This window comes from Ctenocephalides felis, unplaced genomic scaffold (genome assembly GCF_003426905.1).
Source record: "Ctenocephalides felis isolate EL2017-DRISC unplaced genomic scaffold, ASM342690v1 CF-g0.4_SCAFFOLD_03570, whole genome shotgun sequence".
In the NCBI taxonomy this organism is placed as follows: Eukaryota; Metazoa; Arthropoda; class Insecta; order Siphonaptera; family Pulicidae; genus Ctenocephalides; species Ctenocephalides felis.
Genome location: NW_020539724.1, coordinates 6,599,579 through 6,617,950, shown reverse-complemented (window position 1 = coordinate 6,617,950; position 18,372 = coordinate 6,599,579). Strand labels below are relative to the sequence as shown.

The 18,372-nt window shown below is 27.2% G+C and overlaps 2 protein-coding genes across 2 annotated transcripts; one reads left to right on the top strand and one right to left on the bottom strand.

The window, feature by feature from the left end:
- Positions 1–9,839: 9,839 nt before the first annotated feature.
- On the bottom strand, positions 9,840–13,992 carry LOC113383144 (slit homolog 1 protein-like). Its single transcript, XM_026621391.1, has 8 exons — positions 13,667–13,992; positions 12,569–12,700; positions 12,303–12,500; positions 12,050–12,237; positions 11,220–11,433; positions 10,479–10,660; positions 10,207–10,340; positions 9,840–9,982 (listed from the first exon to the last, which is right to left on the bottom strand). Exons 1-8 carry the CDS (start codon positions 13,943–13,945, stop codon positions 9,840–9,842), a joined length of 1,470 nt encoding a protein of 489 aa, XP_026477176.1. The 5' UTR covers positions 13,946–13,992.
- A 518-nt stretch (positions 13,993–14,510) lies between these two features.
- Positions 14,511–16,498, top strand: LOC113383147 (exportin-6-A-like). Its single transcript, XM_026621392.1, has 3 exons — positions 14,511–14,700; positions 16,058–16,254; positions 16,339–16,498. Exons 1-3 carry the CDS (start codon positions 14,511–14,513, stop codon positions 16,417–16,419), a joined length of 468 nt encoding a protein of 155 aa, XP_026477177.1. The 3' UTR covers positions 16,420–16,498.
- Positions 16,499–18,372: the final 1,874 nt, after the last annotated feature.

Here is an 18,372-nt window from a genome sequence, read left to right as displayed (position 1 = left end):
TCCAGCAGCGATGTCCATTTTCACTTGTAAATAAAGATCAAAAATATGTTCCTAATTGAAAATAGTCCATTTTGGGCGATGTGTGAAATAGCAATGGGAAATTTTTCACATTATTCTACTCTTAATCGAGTTGAAGTTTAACTCAGTTCACGGACCTGCCTTCTTGAGAAAATATCTTAGTTTAGGATGTATAATAACATATACAGCGCATAGAACACTTTGTTATGATCATTTCAAAAAAAAATTTGTCAAAATATCTTTTTTGTGATAAAAAGAGAAAGTTGAGTTGCATTGTTATTCCAAATATAACTTTTGCATAATTTGCAGAAATGTCAAACATATCTTGTTTACTTGGTTTTATTTCTGCAATTTATTCTGATGTTTTTCAAAGGAATATATTTTTAAATTTAATTATACGATATACGGATTTTTCTTTTGATGTCACAAAATGAATTTACCTTTAAATTAAGCAACTTTCAATACCTTAATTCGGTGTTATCGACCACGAATACTGTCTTTTTATTTATTTCAATGCAATCATATTCACTTATGAGCTATTAGTTAAACTCCTTGCTGCAGCAATGCCCCTGGAAGCTATTTTCACTTGAGATCATATTTGAGATCTATCATCACAAGTGAAAATTTGTTGTCATACTGCTTGATACCGAGCTGGCCGGTTAAGATAGAACCCGGAATTGTAATATACTCCTCCTTAATTTATTTCTATATATTTACTTTCCAAAATTTACATCACTATACATATTTTTAACTTGTTACGGATCTAACCCACCAAACTATCACACATTACATCACAATAACATGACTATTATTATGCTAATATTTTTATATAAAAATTAAATGGCTCATAGACCTAGATAAATAGGGGAAGGCTAGTTTTATGCACCTATAAAATAGATTGTGTGCGGCTTGACCCTAATTTTTTGCAAAGTTTATTATTGGGGCTTTTAATGGCCATATCAACTTGTCGCGGAAATCTAATCGTGATGTAATAGGCAAGTGCTTGTGTAACCCTTCAAATTTTGCTTTGATTTAATAATAATGGGTTGAAAAATTTATTTTTGGAAATTGTAAATCACATTTTAAATTTTGTTATGTGTTAGAATTTTACCAGTCTTGGTTTTTCAAGTTGATTCTCAATTTTGATCAGATCTCAATGCAAATTGTTTTCTCACAACACTAAAATTCTTATGCTCGGTCCTTCCTCTTGGATTCTACAATGCGAAACTAATATCTTCTATAATTTTCAGTTTAAGAAATAATATTTTTAATAATAATTTTTACCAAATTTTGAATTTTTTTTTTGAATAGTTATACTTACAAGTATAAACTCAAAAATAAAGTATAAAACTATAGCTTTTTATAGTTGTATGATACGTTTAATGAATTCAATTGTGTTAGTTATTTTTATTTTTATTTTTTATAAGAAATACAAAAGCGAAATTTATATAATGAGATTCATAACGAACATAATAGGTTATGCAATTTTATGGGTCTCATACTGGGGTCAAACAATACATTTTTTTCTAACTGGGTTTGTGGCTAATGATTCATCAGACGGGGAATTAATTTTACTGGTGTTTTATTATATGCAGTTTGTGATTTGATAATAAAACCGCATATTTAACAGTGCCGAATAAATAAATTATAATAATAAATAATATTTAATAAAATATTAAAAAAAATCTGTAGACTATTTTGAAAAGCTTAATAAAATCATCATGGTCTTTGCTAGACCATAAGTTCCAAAACTGTTTTGTGCGTGTACCCCTCAGTTTTATGATGGACTCCTTATTAAATTATTAATAAGGTTAAATATGTTTAATTTTATTTCTCAAGACTAGGGTGTAGATTTATTTGTAAAACTTCATAAAATCAATATAGTCTTTGCTAGACCATAGGTTCCAAAACTATTGTGTGTCGTGGACCCCTTGGTTTTCCCATGGAACCCTTGTTTTCTCAATATCTATTTTTGTTTTATAAATCTGTAGAAAAATACTATATTTTTTTACTTTCTAGGCCCAATTATGAATATTATATATTTATTATCATTTTTGCTACCGCGGACCCCATTTCCACTTCGTGGACCCCTCAATTTTTTTTATTACTGACGCAGACTCCTTGAAAGTTGTTATAGACCCCTGAGGGTCCATATGGACTACTTGGAGAATCACTGAGTAAGGCTAATTTTTTGCATATTATACATATACTATTAATGTCAACTAAATTTTTCGACAGGAGGACCCCTGATCACTCTAAAAATAATTAATTTTAGTATTTTTCAAACAGATTTATAATGGTTTGTAAAGAAGGAATTCTGATATTTCCAAATCTCTAATTTTGGTTCAAAATCTTAATTATAATTTTTCTATAAAAAATCATTGTTGAAAAATGTTTTGGATAAAATACAAATCTATTCAGTTAAATAGCCTGTAAAGATATAAATTTGTTGGGTAACCTTTGAGATAAAAGTTTAAGGCATTTTTGGCTACTTTAATTTTTCACCAGTCTACTGACCCCTGACCTAGATCCGGTTGCGCAGAGGTTCAGTAACAATTACCTCAATCTAATGACAACGCTTTGTGTTCCTGGGTCCATTACCCCAATTCGGCTCTGTCTTTGGCACATAATTTTCACCGAAACAGATTACAGATATCTATTGGCATGTTTATACATTACATGTGGATATATAGAGTATAGTATTCTGTCTGTGAGAGACTGACTGATAATGCAATTTGGCAACACAGCGTCTGAGAGATTCGCGCCCTTGTGTCTTGGCTTGAACTTCGTGAAGTTGACTGACCTCTAAAACATCAAATACTTTCCTAAAATCCTACTACCGACACTCGGAAATCGTAACTTTTGTTCAGGATTGAAAATTCGATGGAGGAGTCCTTTGATCTCTATGCAAGCCCCAGAGGAACTAGTAAGAGGACTGCTGAAATTTATTGCATAACCCTTGACTATATAATATTAATGAAGTAGACACATAAATTTAATAGATTCATTCATAATTAATTTATTTTATTTTATTAATATTAAAGGAGACTTAAAAAGAAGTAACTGGGTGTAAGTTGCATTCTCCCAAAACTTCCTGGTCTGATTCCTGGATTATTTTTTAAGTTTAAAATTAATGATTTTTTGTTTATGAATTGATCTATAAAACGTAATGGAAGGAACTTTTCGGATATTGAATCAAATAATTTTTATTAAATATAGAGAAGAATCAAGTGTTGCATAAGCAACTAGGTGTAAAGAGCATTTTGCCTTGAGACAAGTTGCTTGAACTTCGAGATATATGTGAACATTCGACTTAATCATTTAGAATTGAAATTTAGCAATTTTTAATATTGTGATGACAAAATGTTGAAATTTTGACATGGCCCACAATCAAAATTATTCCAAAATCGACGAATTTTTATAAATTAAATTACTCATCGTAGACCTAATATAATTCAGGATGTCTCTACTATCATACAGAGTTCCATCAAAATCGTCAAATAAAAATTCTTCAAGAAGAAACAGTTTGGTCGATCTTTACAAAATGCTTGCACGTTGCCCATCTGATATTTTTCGAAGGGGTTTTTAAATCATCAAAATCGTTTCAGGATTTTTTTTGAAAAAGTTTGCACTTTTTTGCTAAGTCTAAAGAAAAAGCTCGGCTGGTCGTATCGAGTTTTGTTAAATCGCTTTTAAATTTTTGAAATAGTGCCAGTTATCTTTTTAGAGTAAACGTCTTTTACCAATTTTAGCGTCAAACGATTCAGAATGACTTGAAACGTCTAAATTGCAGTAACGAAATTTGCAAATCAGATTTTCTGGTGAAAACATTAACATCTGCTTCAGGAAGAAGAAGATAATTTATATATTAATTTTATCTTTGCAAATAAAATGTCCATACATATTACTCTGTTCTGTTTCAGTTTCAGAAAGCGTTTTAATCCTAAAGTGATTTGTAAATTCAATAATTGGTTATTACTCTATTATTTTAAGACAACTTAATTAACCATTTGTTCATTCATTTTTTTATTTGAACTATAGTTTTGTTCAATAATGTATTAAGTCATAGAGTAATTGTTTAGTTAGCACAACATTTGGCTATTACAAGGCAACTCAGTGGAATTCCTTTCAAGTTGTGATACATATTCTTAATAAACTTAATTAGAACTTTTGTACGTAGATAGTATTTTTTGATAATAATATTTTGCAATTTTCACTTGCCATCATATTTGATATCTACCTCAAGTGAAAATTCGATATTTAATTTTACATTCTCATTTTACATTCGATTTCTTCGATTGCAAATATTTATTTTCAGTATTCGGTCGGCTATTTTTACTTTTATTTGTCATCTTATCAAAGATATGTAATATAATACATCGTCTGCATGTTATATCATTAGATATGAAAACGTCTGGCGGGTATCAAATCTAAAACTTAAGTACACGTATTTTCTTACATGCAAAATATTCCAACTAATAGCGTCCAATTACCCACGTTGGAAGAAGAAATTTTATATAAAAATAGAAATTTTATATGGTAATACTATAGTAATTGTATTTATATAAGACTTTAAATTGACCTAAGTAATTTTTTAAAATTTATAATAGAACTATGACTGATTTTTCCAAGCTAAATCTTACCAATCTTTATCTTACTCTACTAGTTCTGGCCATCCTTCCAGTTGTCCCTAAAAATCTTTTATTTTTGGAGTAACTTGTTTTTTATTAAATTAGCATGTGACTTGAATAGGACCACTTCTTTTATCCAATACTTCTTTCTTATATATATAGGATATGAATGCTTTATAATTTTCATTTTTTAACAAAGTCAGATATTTTTGATTTTGGAACTATTTGACCAGTTTCGCTTCAACCCGTAGATCCGAACTTGTGATGCTTTTTTTAATACAAGTGCGCCTCTACAGGTAGCAGCTGATCCTGGATATACATCATAAAAATTGAAGAAAATTATGGATTTATTTATTTCAGTGTAAGATTAAGAAACTTAACTTTATAATAAAAAAATAAATATTTAAGGACTTAAATTTAATGTTTCAAGACTCGTCTCTATATTTGCTCTTGCATTTTGTTGCATTCTTTTAAATTTATTGCATTTTTTTCTTTTTTTGCACATATCAATTTTGTAAATAAGACATTAAAGTCTTGATTAACAAAAATAAATTATAACAAAAAAAAATCTTTTAAATTTTGTGTCTTCTATAATTCCCATCTTTTTAAGTTGGCAATCATGTTTTTGCAATAGTTATATCAAAATTGCAATAAAACTATAAAAACATAGATGGACTTCTCAGATAATTATATTACCTGTGCATTAGTTAGTACATCGACATATTCATGCTTTTTTTGTATAGCGCAGGTAAATGCATATCGACTAAAATCTCTGCTTTACCTTTGCCTCTGGTTCTCACAGAAACCACCCTTGGGCATTACTTTGTGGGAGGAGGATCTAGAATGTCATCAATGTAATTTTATACTTATCTTTTATGAGGTAGTTGTTTGATATTGTTACTTCCGTATCTTCAAAACGTTTCATTATTTTACAAGTAGGCCTTGTCGTGGTTTAGTGGTAAGAGGTTAAGCCTTGCAACTACAGGGTTCCAGTTTCGATACCCACCTCGGGCAGATCTCATATATTTCCAAGTGATACAATATAATTTATATAGACCTAAAATGTAATTTCAAGTGTTAATAAGAAATATATGAAATATAGGTAGTTATGTTGACTTTGCAAAAACGACATTGTTAAGGAGAGGGTTCACCTCTGATATTCAGAAATAAAAATAAAAAAGACACAAATAATTCTAAATATATCACAATTTGTAATAATTGGATTTCTAATTAGAATGCTACTTACGTTGACCTAAAGAAAAATAATATACTAAAATAAGTTGTACATTTAATTATAGAAAATATCCTCAAAAATAATATACTAAACTGAGTTTTCCATTCAATTACAGAAAATATTTCTCATAAGAGAGAAAATCGTTTATTAACAATTGTGTGGTACGTTTTCTAAGTAAGAAAATAATCCTAATTATTTGTTTCCCTCATACCAAGAAATTGTTTAAATTATTTTAAAGAAACGCATTTTCTTTAGTGAAAAAATATTCTTAATTTGTTTTTTTTTTTATTATTTTGAAAGTGTGGTTAATTTTTAGTGAGTATGTATATACATTTACAATACTGCGTAGGTACACATGGTATAATACAAATATACTTCATATTTCCATTTCTATAAATAAATAAATATTTTTTTCTTTGTTTCAGAAAATGCTGAGTGCTAGTTTTTTATGAAAATTTTGTGAATGGAGATGATATGATATAATTATTCATATAAAATGAGGTAGTAGGTTGTATAGTACTGAATTTTAGCTACTGTACGATCTGCTAACTTTTCTTATATGATTAAAAAAACGACTATTTTTAGTCAGCCGAAATATAAAAGTTAATTTTTACTATATTAGTTATATTAATTATTACAAAAATATTAAGAAAATTCATTATTTTTATTGTTCATATATTTTGTGATAGATTTTTTCATACAAATGTTGAAATGAAAAGATGATAGAGATTCGTTGCAATTTGATAATTTTTGTATGCAAATGTTAATAATCATATGTATGTATATATATATATATATATATATATATATATAAACAATAAAGTTTTAACCAAAATTTGTCCAAATATTAAAGAAAAACCCTGAGTTACATTTTAAAATTTATAAGCTGTTCATACGTTTCAAATCTCTTTCTGAGTGAAAAAACTACAAATATAATAGAAAAAATATTATTTTTGATATTATATTTTGTAGTTTTATCCACCAATAAGTATATAAAATATATTAACTTTTTATAAACTTTACATATTTTTTAAAAATTATTTAAGCATATTTTATTTGTACCAATGTACCCTGGGGTAGATTTCTAATAAGAATCTAAGCGTTTCTAATAAGAATCATAGAATTTCTAATAAGAATTTCTATTTATTAATATATAATATTCATTAAAATATTCCTAGTTTTCAAATTCAAAACTCTTAGTGAACCTGATGATTTGAAATACAAATAATTTTATCAATATTTAAAATTATTTAAACATAAGCAATTAGTTATCGTTGACGCCTTACTGTAATTAAGTGTTATTTACATGTTTCTCTATATATGCAGAAATAATGTTTATGTAGAACTTCGTTTTAATTTGCGTATTTTAACGTAATGCCAAAAGTATGTGCATAATATTTTCCAAACATTTAACATTAATTAGAATTTGTTATATTATTTTGAATTCGAGACAAAGGCGTTTCCTATGAAATTTTATGCACGTATATAAAAATCGATAAGCAAATTAGTTTCATGTTTTTATAGAGATTAAGATATTAGTAAATACGAAAGTGTATTTTAATTGATTGGTTAGGAATTTGGTGTGGAAAGAAAAATATCTGAGGAGCAAACAAAAATGTGTAACGAAAATATTTAGCAATTGTAATTGATGACTCAAAATTCTTGCTAGATAATTGATTTGGAATTAAATTCATAGCTTTTGGAATTTTAATCTCAAGAATTCATATAATATTAATGATGGTAAATAACTTAAATCTGTAAAAACATTTTTGAAGATTTCTTTTATCATCAATTTGTTTTTTCTTGCCTTGTCTCCTGGTACTTGCCTTGTCTTGAAGTACTTGTCTTGTCTTAATGCATTTGAACAAATTATAAATTGATAAGTAAAAGAAAATGTTCTTTTATTATTTTTTTACAAATGTTAATTACAACTTTTTTATTCAAGATCGTGGCATAAATTGTAGTACTTATACTTAGTTTCAATATTATCCGAAAATATTCAAGGTTTTTTTCAAACTCAATCTAGATTTGAGCAGGATAGAAATTTAGAATCTCAAAAACTATTACAATAATAATATTGATGGTAAAAAAATTTAAACTTACACCCTTGCAAAGAGTTATTTTATCATTAATCAAGCAATAAGTTATTTTAATCCATTTCTTTCTAAATTTGGAATTTTATTATTGATGAGTGACCCCTTAGTTAACAAGTAGAGTCAAAGTAAGTTTTAAAGCACTTGTCTTAAGGCTATTTTTTTCTGTCGCTAAAGTTTTCTGTCAATCAATTGCTAAATACTACATATTATAGAGTTGCTAAATATTATGTATATTAAAATTTTATATTTTATTTTAATTAATTTTATAAGGATACGTTTATGATACTGCCGGCTCCCTGAGACCCTAACTTGTGAAGTGAATTGTTAATCTCACAGGCTATGATCTCCGGTATTGGCGGTGCAGTGTACAAAGATCAACGATAGAACTGCAAATATTTAATTAATTAATAATTATAAATTAATTTATGAGCTTAAATAAAATTGCAATATACAGTAGGCTCTTACTAACGATCGCGACAGAATTTTTTGAAAATTTTAACGTTATATCTAATATCATATGCTGATAATTATGATCATTTCATTATAATCCACTAATCCAAACATTCCAGTAATCCGACACCGGTTTTTAATCGTGTCGGATATTAAATTTGTATATTATATTAAATACCATATAATAATGTGCTGTAAATTGCAGATGTTTATCCAATTCCTAGGAAAATATAATTTTATTTATGTACAAATATGTAATTTATAAATTTTTTGTAAATTATGAAATAAATATTAAATCCAAATTATTAATTTATATTGTAACTAAATTTACAATAAATATTTTATAAAAAAAACTTACTATATTGACTGAAGTTTATTTAAATTCGTTTATAGTTAATTTTGTTTGTTATTTTGCACAAACAATAAATTGTAATTCTAGATTTTAATGTATGTCATGTATATATTAATTTATTATCATTTTATTAATTCAATTAATAAAATGGTAATAGATTAATTTTAATAATTCTTGTTAATTCTAATGTGATAATATTCTAAACTTGATAAGTTAATCTTGATTAAGTTAAAACACATATTCTGGGTAAAATTATAAATATGTCATGATATTATTATATTTATTTTCCAATCTACATACAATTCTATTTGTACTAATACTGGTATCCTGGTATACATGTTTTTAACAATAAGATAATTTGTCATGAAATGATTTTTTTTACAAAATATATCTCAAACAAAAAATTTCAATTTATATTAACTTATTTATACTTATGTTTTTTTATATTTTATACTAATTTATACTTAATTTATTCAATAACATTTATAAAAAACAAACACAATATTTAAATGATTAACTTATTTTATCAGTTAATAACAAAAAGTAAGAAGTAACAGTAAGAAAATAACAAATTAAAATATTTAAGAGAAATATACAAATATAATTTTAAAATATAAAATTATGTATTTGGAACATAATTTTAAATAAGAAAAAAAAATTTAAAACAATAAAAAATGTCTTTCAGAAAACACAAAAATGTATTTTGAAAAAATTATTTTTAAAAAAATATTTAAAAATGTAGGCATGTATTAAAATATATATAAACACATGAATTAAAAAAAATAAACAAATGTATTTAAAAAAAATAAAAAAAGAATTAAAAAAAATAATTTATTTTTATGTCTTAGACAAAAAAAAGTATTTTGAAAAAATAAATAATCGTTTTTTTAAAAAATATATAAAAATATAGGTATGTATTAGGTATTCAAAATATATAAAAAACATGAATTATAAAAAATTAAACTTATGTCTATTGATAAAATAAAAAAGTTAATTAAAACAAATATATTTTAAAAAAAATAAAAAAAAAAAATTTAAAAGAATAAAAAAGATTTTTTTTAAATGTGCATGGCATCATCGGCCATATCAGCTCTTTGGTAAAATGCTCTCGAAAAATCGGCAGGACCTCTATTGACTAAACCGCATCTTCTTCTATAGCAAAGAATTGCAGCTATACAAATCGGCAAGGCTGTTATTAAACCTATCAAAATAATAATTTTTAATAGATTTATAATATTAAATCATATTTTAGACGGAGCCAATAATATATTATAAACAAATATCATTCTAAAAGAAATCTATCGATTCATAATGAATTGATAGAAGCTTATCTATCAAAAAGATGAAATGAAATGATGCTTATTAAGATCGATATAAATCTTTTACAATTTCAATTTTGAATTTTTTTCTGGATAATATACGTACCAACAAGAATTCCAATCAACAAAGCTCCATCTCGCTCAGGTCTATTCCCAAATTTATCCAAGCACCTCATTTCTGTATGCTTTTTTTCAATGGTTAATAAATTTTCACCTATCATTTCCACTGGTTCTGAACACCTTAAATAATCAACAATAGTTAGAATAAAAATCTTGCAGACATAAAAATTTGGTATCATATTTAAAATTAGAGAGATGTGTATTAGGAGGCTAATTTTTATCTAAGGTTGGTTCTTTATTTCTATTTCTAATTCTTACTGTAATCCGTGGACAAGTTGAGGTGTTTTTTCCTCGATTTGTTTAACTAATTCACTAGCAATCCACTGATTTTCACAATCACAAGACCAATGGTTAAAACGAATATCAACTATTTTCAAATTGTCCCATCTGCCTATGAAATGACGATCTATTGTACTTATGTTGTTACTGTGTAAATAGACCTAAAAAAATAAAAAAAAGTTTAATAGTCACATAGTAAAAAATTCTTAATTTTACTTCTTATTGATTAATTTGATTATTTACTATTTTTTTTTTATTTTTACAAACTTTATTTAGTTCATTTCTTCCAATTTTGGCGATGACTATACCACCTAATCTTTAGATAAGATTAGACATACCTAGAATTGTTATCGCTTACCAGCTAATTTTTTAATTGCTCCATTTATCCAATTTTAATCAGAACGATATAATGTTTCAACTTTTTTATTTTAAAATATATGAATCATTGCAATTATATTTAAATCTTAACTTGAAAATAAATGTCTCATGGGAACATAATCAGAATAGTAAAAATTCATCACTGGTGATTGTAGATCTCAAAATAAGATAACAAGTAGAAATAGACTTTTGGAAAATAGCTGCATATATTAACTTACTATTAGAATATACCTAATATAATCTCATCAGAAAACAGAATGGTCAACCACTGGGTTGCCTTCTATAAAACACATAGTTCTGAGTGCTGTACAAATATTAAAGAAGGGAATTTATTATCTATACCAGTTCCAGAGGTGGCCAAAGTTCTCCCTCAGATCCTGGCTGGTCATCATGTCTAGATAAGGCAGATTCATGTAGGAATTTTAGGCGTGGGTTATTATTCATATGCAGTTCTTTTAATTTTATCAATCCACTTAAAGACTTTTGACCAATGCTGATGAGGTCGTTCATATAGCACATATGAAGTACTTCCAAGGAAGACATCGTTGGAAAAATGCTGGAAAAAAGCTATATATCAGTTTTCTTTTACGTTATAGACCTCTATGCTAACAAGGAGATTTTTTGGTTTTCTGGCCCAAGATTTTGATGGAACTTTGCATGGTGATGGAGATGATAGTCAAAACAAGCTTTTTAAAATATCAGAGTCTTGTGAGAAGCGGAAATCATAAAGGCTTGTTTTGACTATTAAATCTGAATCCTGTGAGGAGTTCCATCAAAATCTCAGACGAGAAGAGCTGGGTATCTCCTTTGCTGATGAGGTTTTGTTCATATAGCACATGAAGTACTTCCAAGGAAGACATTGTTGGGAAAATGCTGGAAAAAGCTATAGATCAGTTTTTCTTTAAATTAAAGGGGATTCTCTGGTTTTCTCGAGATGATAGTCAAAACAAACTTTTTAAAACATTAGAGTCTTATGAGAAGCGGTTCAATCATGAAGGTTTGTTTCGACTATCAAATCTATCACCGTGAGTAGTTCCATCAAAATCATAGACGAGTAAACCTGAGTATCTCCTTTTTAGAGAAATTAATTTCATTTAATTTTAGTTTTATTCATTTGGCAGCGAGAATAACAATTTCTATCATCTTGAGATTTAATTCTGTTTTTTACTCACTTGTCGCTTTCTAAGGATGTTATTGGATTCTCATTCAAGTTCAACCAAGTTAAACTTTGGGCATACCGAAGACTTTCAGGCAGTTTTGTAAACAAATTTCCAGTCAAATTCAATGTTTTCAAATCTTTTGGAGTATGGAGCAAATTTTTTGGAAGCGTTTCTAAGTCTAAGTAGCTCAGATCCAAATGCTGGACAAAGGAAAAAATGAGGCTGTTAATAAATACTATTAGTAAATTAGTAGAGATGTTCTTACTTGCAAATGTAGGAGTCCAGATATAGCAGTTTCTGTATGTGTGTCTATCACTTTGAAAGGATTTGATTCCAGAGACAAAACTTCCAAAGTTCCTAAATGTTCGAACAAATCTTGGTCTAATGTATGTAGCATGTTATTACCCAATTTCAGTACTTTCATCGATTTTAATGGCTCATATGCATCTGGAGAATAATCGCCCTGTACCAAAAAATAATAATAATAAAAAGATGGATAAAAGTATAGATTTGTTTTAAAGAATTACTTACCTCGAAAACTGATGGAATTAGAAACTTTGATGTCAACCTGTTATTACTTAAGTTCAACTCCGTCAAATTTTGGAGATTTTTGAAAGTTGCAGGTTCAATTCTTAAAATCCTGTTTAGACTCAAGTCTAAAACCTATAATATTAATCATAGACATTATTAATGGATATTTTATAATTAAATATTGGTTGGATATTTCAATATATTATTTATGGTTTAAAAATTAGGTAACATTTTTGAACTTGCATATTTTTTAAATTTATGATTAAATTTGTATTTAAAACATAAATATGGCAAAAATGTTAGCTAATGAGCATTATATGAAAATCTTTATATAATTATATCAAGGATATTTTATTAATAAATATTGTAGAGGTATAATCATATGGTAATAATAAAAATACATAACCTAACAAAGTACATTTAATTCTAGTTTGGCAAAAATATGAACATTTGGTTTGGTCATTAATATATCAATTGATATTAACTAATGTTGATAATGGGAATTGCAAAACAAGATAAGAAAGTCTGTAAAATTTTACAAATTTTTGGAAATTGATGGTTCAATTTTTAGAACTCTTCCAAAATTTTTGGCATTCTAATTTGGAAACATGGACATTTTCCTTGATCATTGATCATCATCGTTAAGACAGTGATTTCAAACGTTTTCATACATTTTTTTAAAATTATTTTTCAAAATTTACTGACATTATAATTTATTTAATGTACTACAAAATTATATGAAATAATATGTAAACGTGTACATAACTAGTGGTGTATGGCATCGTGCCTTAAGGCAAATTGCTGGAACTTTTCGTACCGTAACAAAATGATCGAGGAATATCAAATGTTTTCAAATAGTTTATTATAAATACTGTAACATTGTCTAAAATTTGTTTTGATAAACTGAATTACAATGTTAAAATTATTTATTTAAAGTATATAAGTGAGCTTTAGAACTTTAGCCACACACATCCATTTGATATTATGTTATTTTGGGTTCGATTTTTTTAATACCCTAAGAAGCGCCCCACAGATTAGAAATCGCTGAGTTATAACAATGTATACTAATGATATTAATTTATTTCAAAACAAGCTTACTTTTATATCAAGTGCAGGAAACGGTAATAAATGAGTCAATTCATTATTTTGCATCTGCACAACACTGATGTTAGTTTTGGAGTCATCCATTAGTTTATTCCATTCATCATCAGTAAAAACAGTTAAAATTTGGCGTGCATTACAATCCAACACTCCCGTATCATTGTTGCAAGTACATATAGAACAAATATCTTTCACTTTAATTGTTCCAGAGTTATTATTCTGACAATATACACTGCAAATAATAGTCAATAAAACGATTTTCGCACAAAAATGCATCTTGAGAAAGTATGTTTTATGAAATGCACAGAACAATCCGAACGAACATTGCTAAAATCAATTTTATTTAGAACAGAATTACATGATATCTTATCACTAAGAGCACCTTATCTTGTGATTAGTCTATCACACGAAACAAGAAGTGAGGTAAATTTGGTATTGTTTGTCGACTGATAAACTGATAAACGATTACCTGGTTTCATTATATATTGTGCAAGGTGGTACAAATTTAAATACATGAAGATAAAAGGTATATGATAGTCGATCAAACAAGTTGCACATCACTATATTATTACCTGCAAGTGCGTGTTAATATAATGATTAATAAATCTGTTTAATTTTGAGGAATATTTGTGGGAAAAATATATTGGTCATGGTATATCAATTTCTATGAAAATGGACTTTAATCTTAATAATTGCTGTCAAATACAGTCATTTAATTGAGCTTAAAGACACCGTACCTTACTTTGCCTCATTTTTTTGCATTTTGGACGCAGATTTTGGTGCAGATTTTGGCAAAGTGCTCCTGGTAGCAAAGGGAATTTTAAAGTCCCAGGTGGTAGATATGAATAGCAATTTCTGCAAACAAATTTATTCTCCATTGGAGAAAACAAATTCAGCAATTATTGAATCAATTTTTCATAAAGGAAAGTCGATTTACGACTACAATAACCCATTATTGAATCATCATCAGATACTCATCAATAATCACCTTTTGGAAGGTGGTTTTTTGGAAAGTAACCACGACCAAAGTGGTAAGGTATTGGTGTACAATAAAGAACATTTGTCTATTAAGACAATTTTAAAACTTATTTAAAATTATAAAAATGTTAGTTACGTTAGTCAGGACTTACCAGAAAACGAGCTGTTGTGCTCGAACTTCTACTTTTGCCCTGTATTCAGATGGCAACCCGATGGTTGACCAATTTATGTTTTATATATTTATTCTTATTAGAATCTAATAATAATCATACATTATTTAACTATTTGCAGCAATAAGAAAGGCTGTTTTCACTTGAAAACAAATTTTAGATCTATGAAAATGGGGATGGAGGATGAGCAATATATTTAGGATCTAAAAAATGGGGGCAGCCCAACTGTTAACCAATTTATATTTTATAGAATTATTCTTATTAGAATTTATCTAATAGTGATCATATATCATTTGATTAAATGCAGCAATAGAAAAGGCTGTTTTAACTTGGAAACTTATTTTAGATCTATAAAAATGGGTATCGGGAATGAGCAACATATTTAAGGTCTAAAAAAATTGAGTGGGCAACCCAACTGTTAACCAATTTATATTTTGTAGAATTATTCTTATCAGAATTTATCTAATAGTGATTATATATTATTTAATTAAATGCAGCAATGAGATAGCCTGTTTTCACTTGGAAACTTATTTTAGATCAATAAAAATGAGGATTGGGGATGGGCAACATATTTAAGATATAAAAAAATAGGGACAACCCAACTGATAACGAATTTATATTTCGTAGAACTACTCTTATTAGAATTTATCTAATGAAGATCATATATTATTTAATTAGATGAATCAATGGGAAAGACTGTTTTCACTTGGAAATATATTCAGGATCTAGGAAAATGGATATATGAAAATGAAAATTGGGATCGAACACAAGCATTTGAAATTAGTCCGGAATTAGAAGTAATAAATATTAAATAAGAATTCATTTTAAGGATAGCTGTATACAAAAGTCTGTTACAATTCGAGAAATCCTTTTAAATTTCGCGCTGCACCTCAATTCTTTTTGCTAAGTATGGCAACACTTTTTCCCAAGGTTTGTGGCAATTTATTTGCAGAGGCGGCACCGCGTGTGGTACGTCATCGAACATGCGTCAAACGTCAGTGGGAAAACGATAAAATGTCAACAAATTGAGAAACCGGACGTTTGTACTGATTCTTTTTAAAAAATATGATCAAAAGTATTTATAAATTGATTATAATATGTTTTTAATGTTCTGAATAATCTTTCATGATCATTTTTTCAGATATTTTAACAATATTTTTGTATCTGCAATGGTGGGCAATTATCATATATATGAATCAAATTTGATTCTTGTCATTAATTTTTTTCTTTGTTTAATAAGGGTACCAACAACTGTCCATTATTGAAGAGTTGATAAATGAGTTTTATGCAGGAACCACTTCTAACAGTAGAAAACATGATATTGAGGTACAATTGGAAGCATTTAAGCAAGATAGTTCATCTTGGAAGCTTTGTTTGTGCAATTTGACACAAAATAATCACATTCATGTATGGATGTTTGGAATAAATATTATCGAGGTAATGTCTTACAGTTTTAATTATTTATTACCTACTGCAATTAAACTTTTGAGTAAAAAATGTATTGACTTCTACTTTATTCAGGATGTTATTACAAAAAGGTGGTTCACTTTGGAGAATAATGACAGATTGTTGATAAAAAGACTTCTTATGGAAAAATATTAAATCAAAGTTAAATTGTACCACACAAAGATATCAAACAAACAAATTAGCAAAATTATTAACTGATATTATAAAGCGTGAATTTCCCTTAGGATGCAAGAGTATTTTCAAAAAATTATGGATGTAAGTAATATAATATAAGTGACTTAAATAACAATATTTACAAAATTTAAAATACTTAAATACTATAAAATACTTTTTTCTAATTTAGATGGTCAAATCCACACACTGCCATTTAGGAATAGTTCTATTCCATGTTACATGCGAAGAAATTATAACAAGAAATGACATCATTCAAATCGAAAACAGCAATTAGTCACAAGTTTAAATGGAAATTTAGATGATGTTTTTACAATAATTACACGTAAGTATAATTTAACAAACCCAATTAAATGTTTCCATACAAAATGCATTGTTTATTACAGAATTACTTCAATCAATTATGAATAAATGGTCAATGGAAATACCCGCCATCTTCTCCAAAAGAACATGTTTTAAATGAGGCTGTGTTAAGAAATATTATGTCTGTTGATGACAATAGTGTTAGGTAATTTGGATAACCTTCAAATAGAACTAATATATAATTTGCTTGCTATAATATCTACAATTTTTTATATTTTAGAGAACTTTGTTTTGAATTACTGTGCACGGTGCAACATTTATTTTCTTGGGTGGAACTCTCAGAATATGTGAGTTCAGATTTACTAAATATTTTGTTTGCATTAGCCGATGTCACCTTACAAAATTCAGAAACAATTAGTATTGTTGCACTGTCTGCTATTACAGAAATTCTGTATAGAAAATGTGCATTTGCAGGATTATCAACACTTCTATGTGGTCAAATATGAGACTGATATGCCGAATAAATTATGCAAATAAACAAACCAATAAATGCATTGGTTTAACAGATAGGTATAAATGTTTAAAAATATTTAACTTGGGTACTGTTACAATTATTATTATGTATTCATTGTTGTGATATTTTTTCAGTTACTTAGAAAAGACTACAGAACTGATTAAAAGTTTGTGATTCAACATTTTAGTAGATTATTATCAGAACCAACTTTGATTCTCTTCAATTTATGTCATTATTTTTCATTACACCTTTGTTGTAAATAAACAAAGTGTAGATTGTTATATGGGCTGTTTGGAAGTATGGTGCATTTTATTGGATTTCAATATAAATACTAGTATTGATAGGTAATTTAATCATTCCATATAAAATCAATATATAATCGCTGTTCCTGTATGATCATGAATAATTTTTGTTATAGTTCAAGAATGCTATTCTAAGTATAGCAGCAAGTTGTTTTAATAATATCATATTTTCATCTAGTGGAGAATTTCTTTCTTCAATTGATAAAGAGACTTTAGACGATGATGTAAGTTAATAATTTAAATGTTATTCATGCATATTTATTAATTACTTTAAACTATTTACAGCTACAATCAGACTGGCAACATTACTTAAAGCAAAGTTTTGAATTGATCTCAAAAATAGCTGAATTTTATCCTTATCAAATTTAACTATGACGGTCAGTATCTAATAATATATTGTTTTATTATTATTTGCTGATTTATGTTTATAAACCTATTTTTTACTTGTAGATTGACCCCTGGAAAAATTTATTAAACATTTATACACAAATAAATAGTGCTATCAATACGGAAAAGCAATATGTATACAAGAATGTGAACTAAAATGTTTTAAATATTTTACAAGATCTTTCAACACTAAGCCAGTGTATAAGTAGATTAGCTAGTATTTTTTAGGTATATTTGTCATGATATTAAGCTTTTTAATTCTTTTAAACTTCATGTAATGTTGCATATTTGATTTCCACAGAATCTGCAATGATTCCAATATTCAACAATTAGTGCATTTAATTATTGCCAAAACTATTGAAGCCTGCCAATATTCTAATAAGCATGAATTATATAATGTCAAGTGTAATT

Bases quoted from the DNA above. Each gene is read 5' to 3' on its own strand.
- LOC113383147 (XM_026621392.1), top strand. From the start codon at position 14,511: ATGAATAGCAATTTCTGCAAACAAATTTATTCTCCATTGGAGAAAACA. The intron at 14,701-16,057 runs GTAAGGTATTGG...TTGTTTAATAAG, and splicing joins AAGTAACCACGACCAAAGTG to GGTACCAACAACTGTCCATT. The intron at 16,255-16,338 runs GTAATGTCTTAC...TACTTTATTCAG, and splicing joins TTGGAATAAATATTATCGAG to GATGTTATTACAAAAAGGTG.
- LOC113383144 (XM_026621391.1), bottom strand. From the start codon at position 13,945: ATGCATTTTTGTGCGAAAATCGTTTTATTGACTATTATTTGCAGTGTA. The intron at 12,238-12,302 runs GTAAGAACATCT...TCCTTTGTCCAG, and splicing joins CTGGACTCCTACATTTGCAA to CATTTGGATCTGAGCTACTT. The intron at 11,434-12,049 runs GTGAGTAAAAAA...GCTTTTTTCCAG, and splicing joins ACATCCTTAGAAAGCGACAA to CATTTTTCCAACGATGTCTT.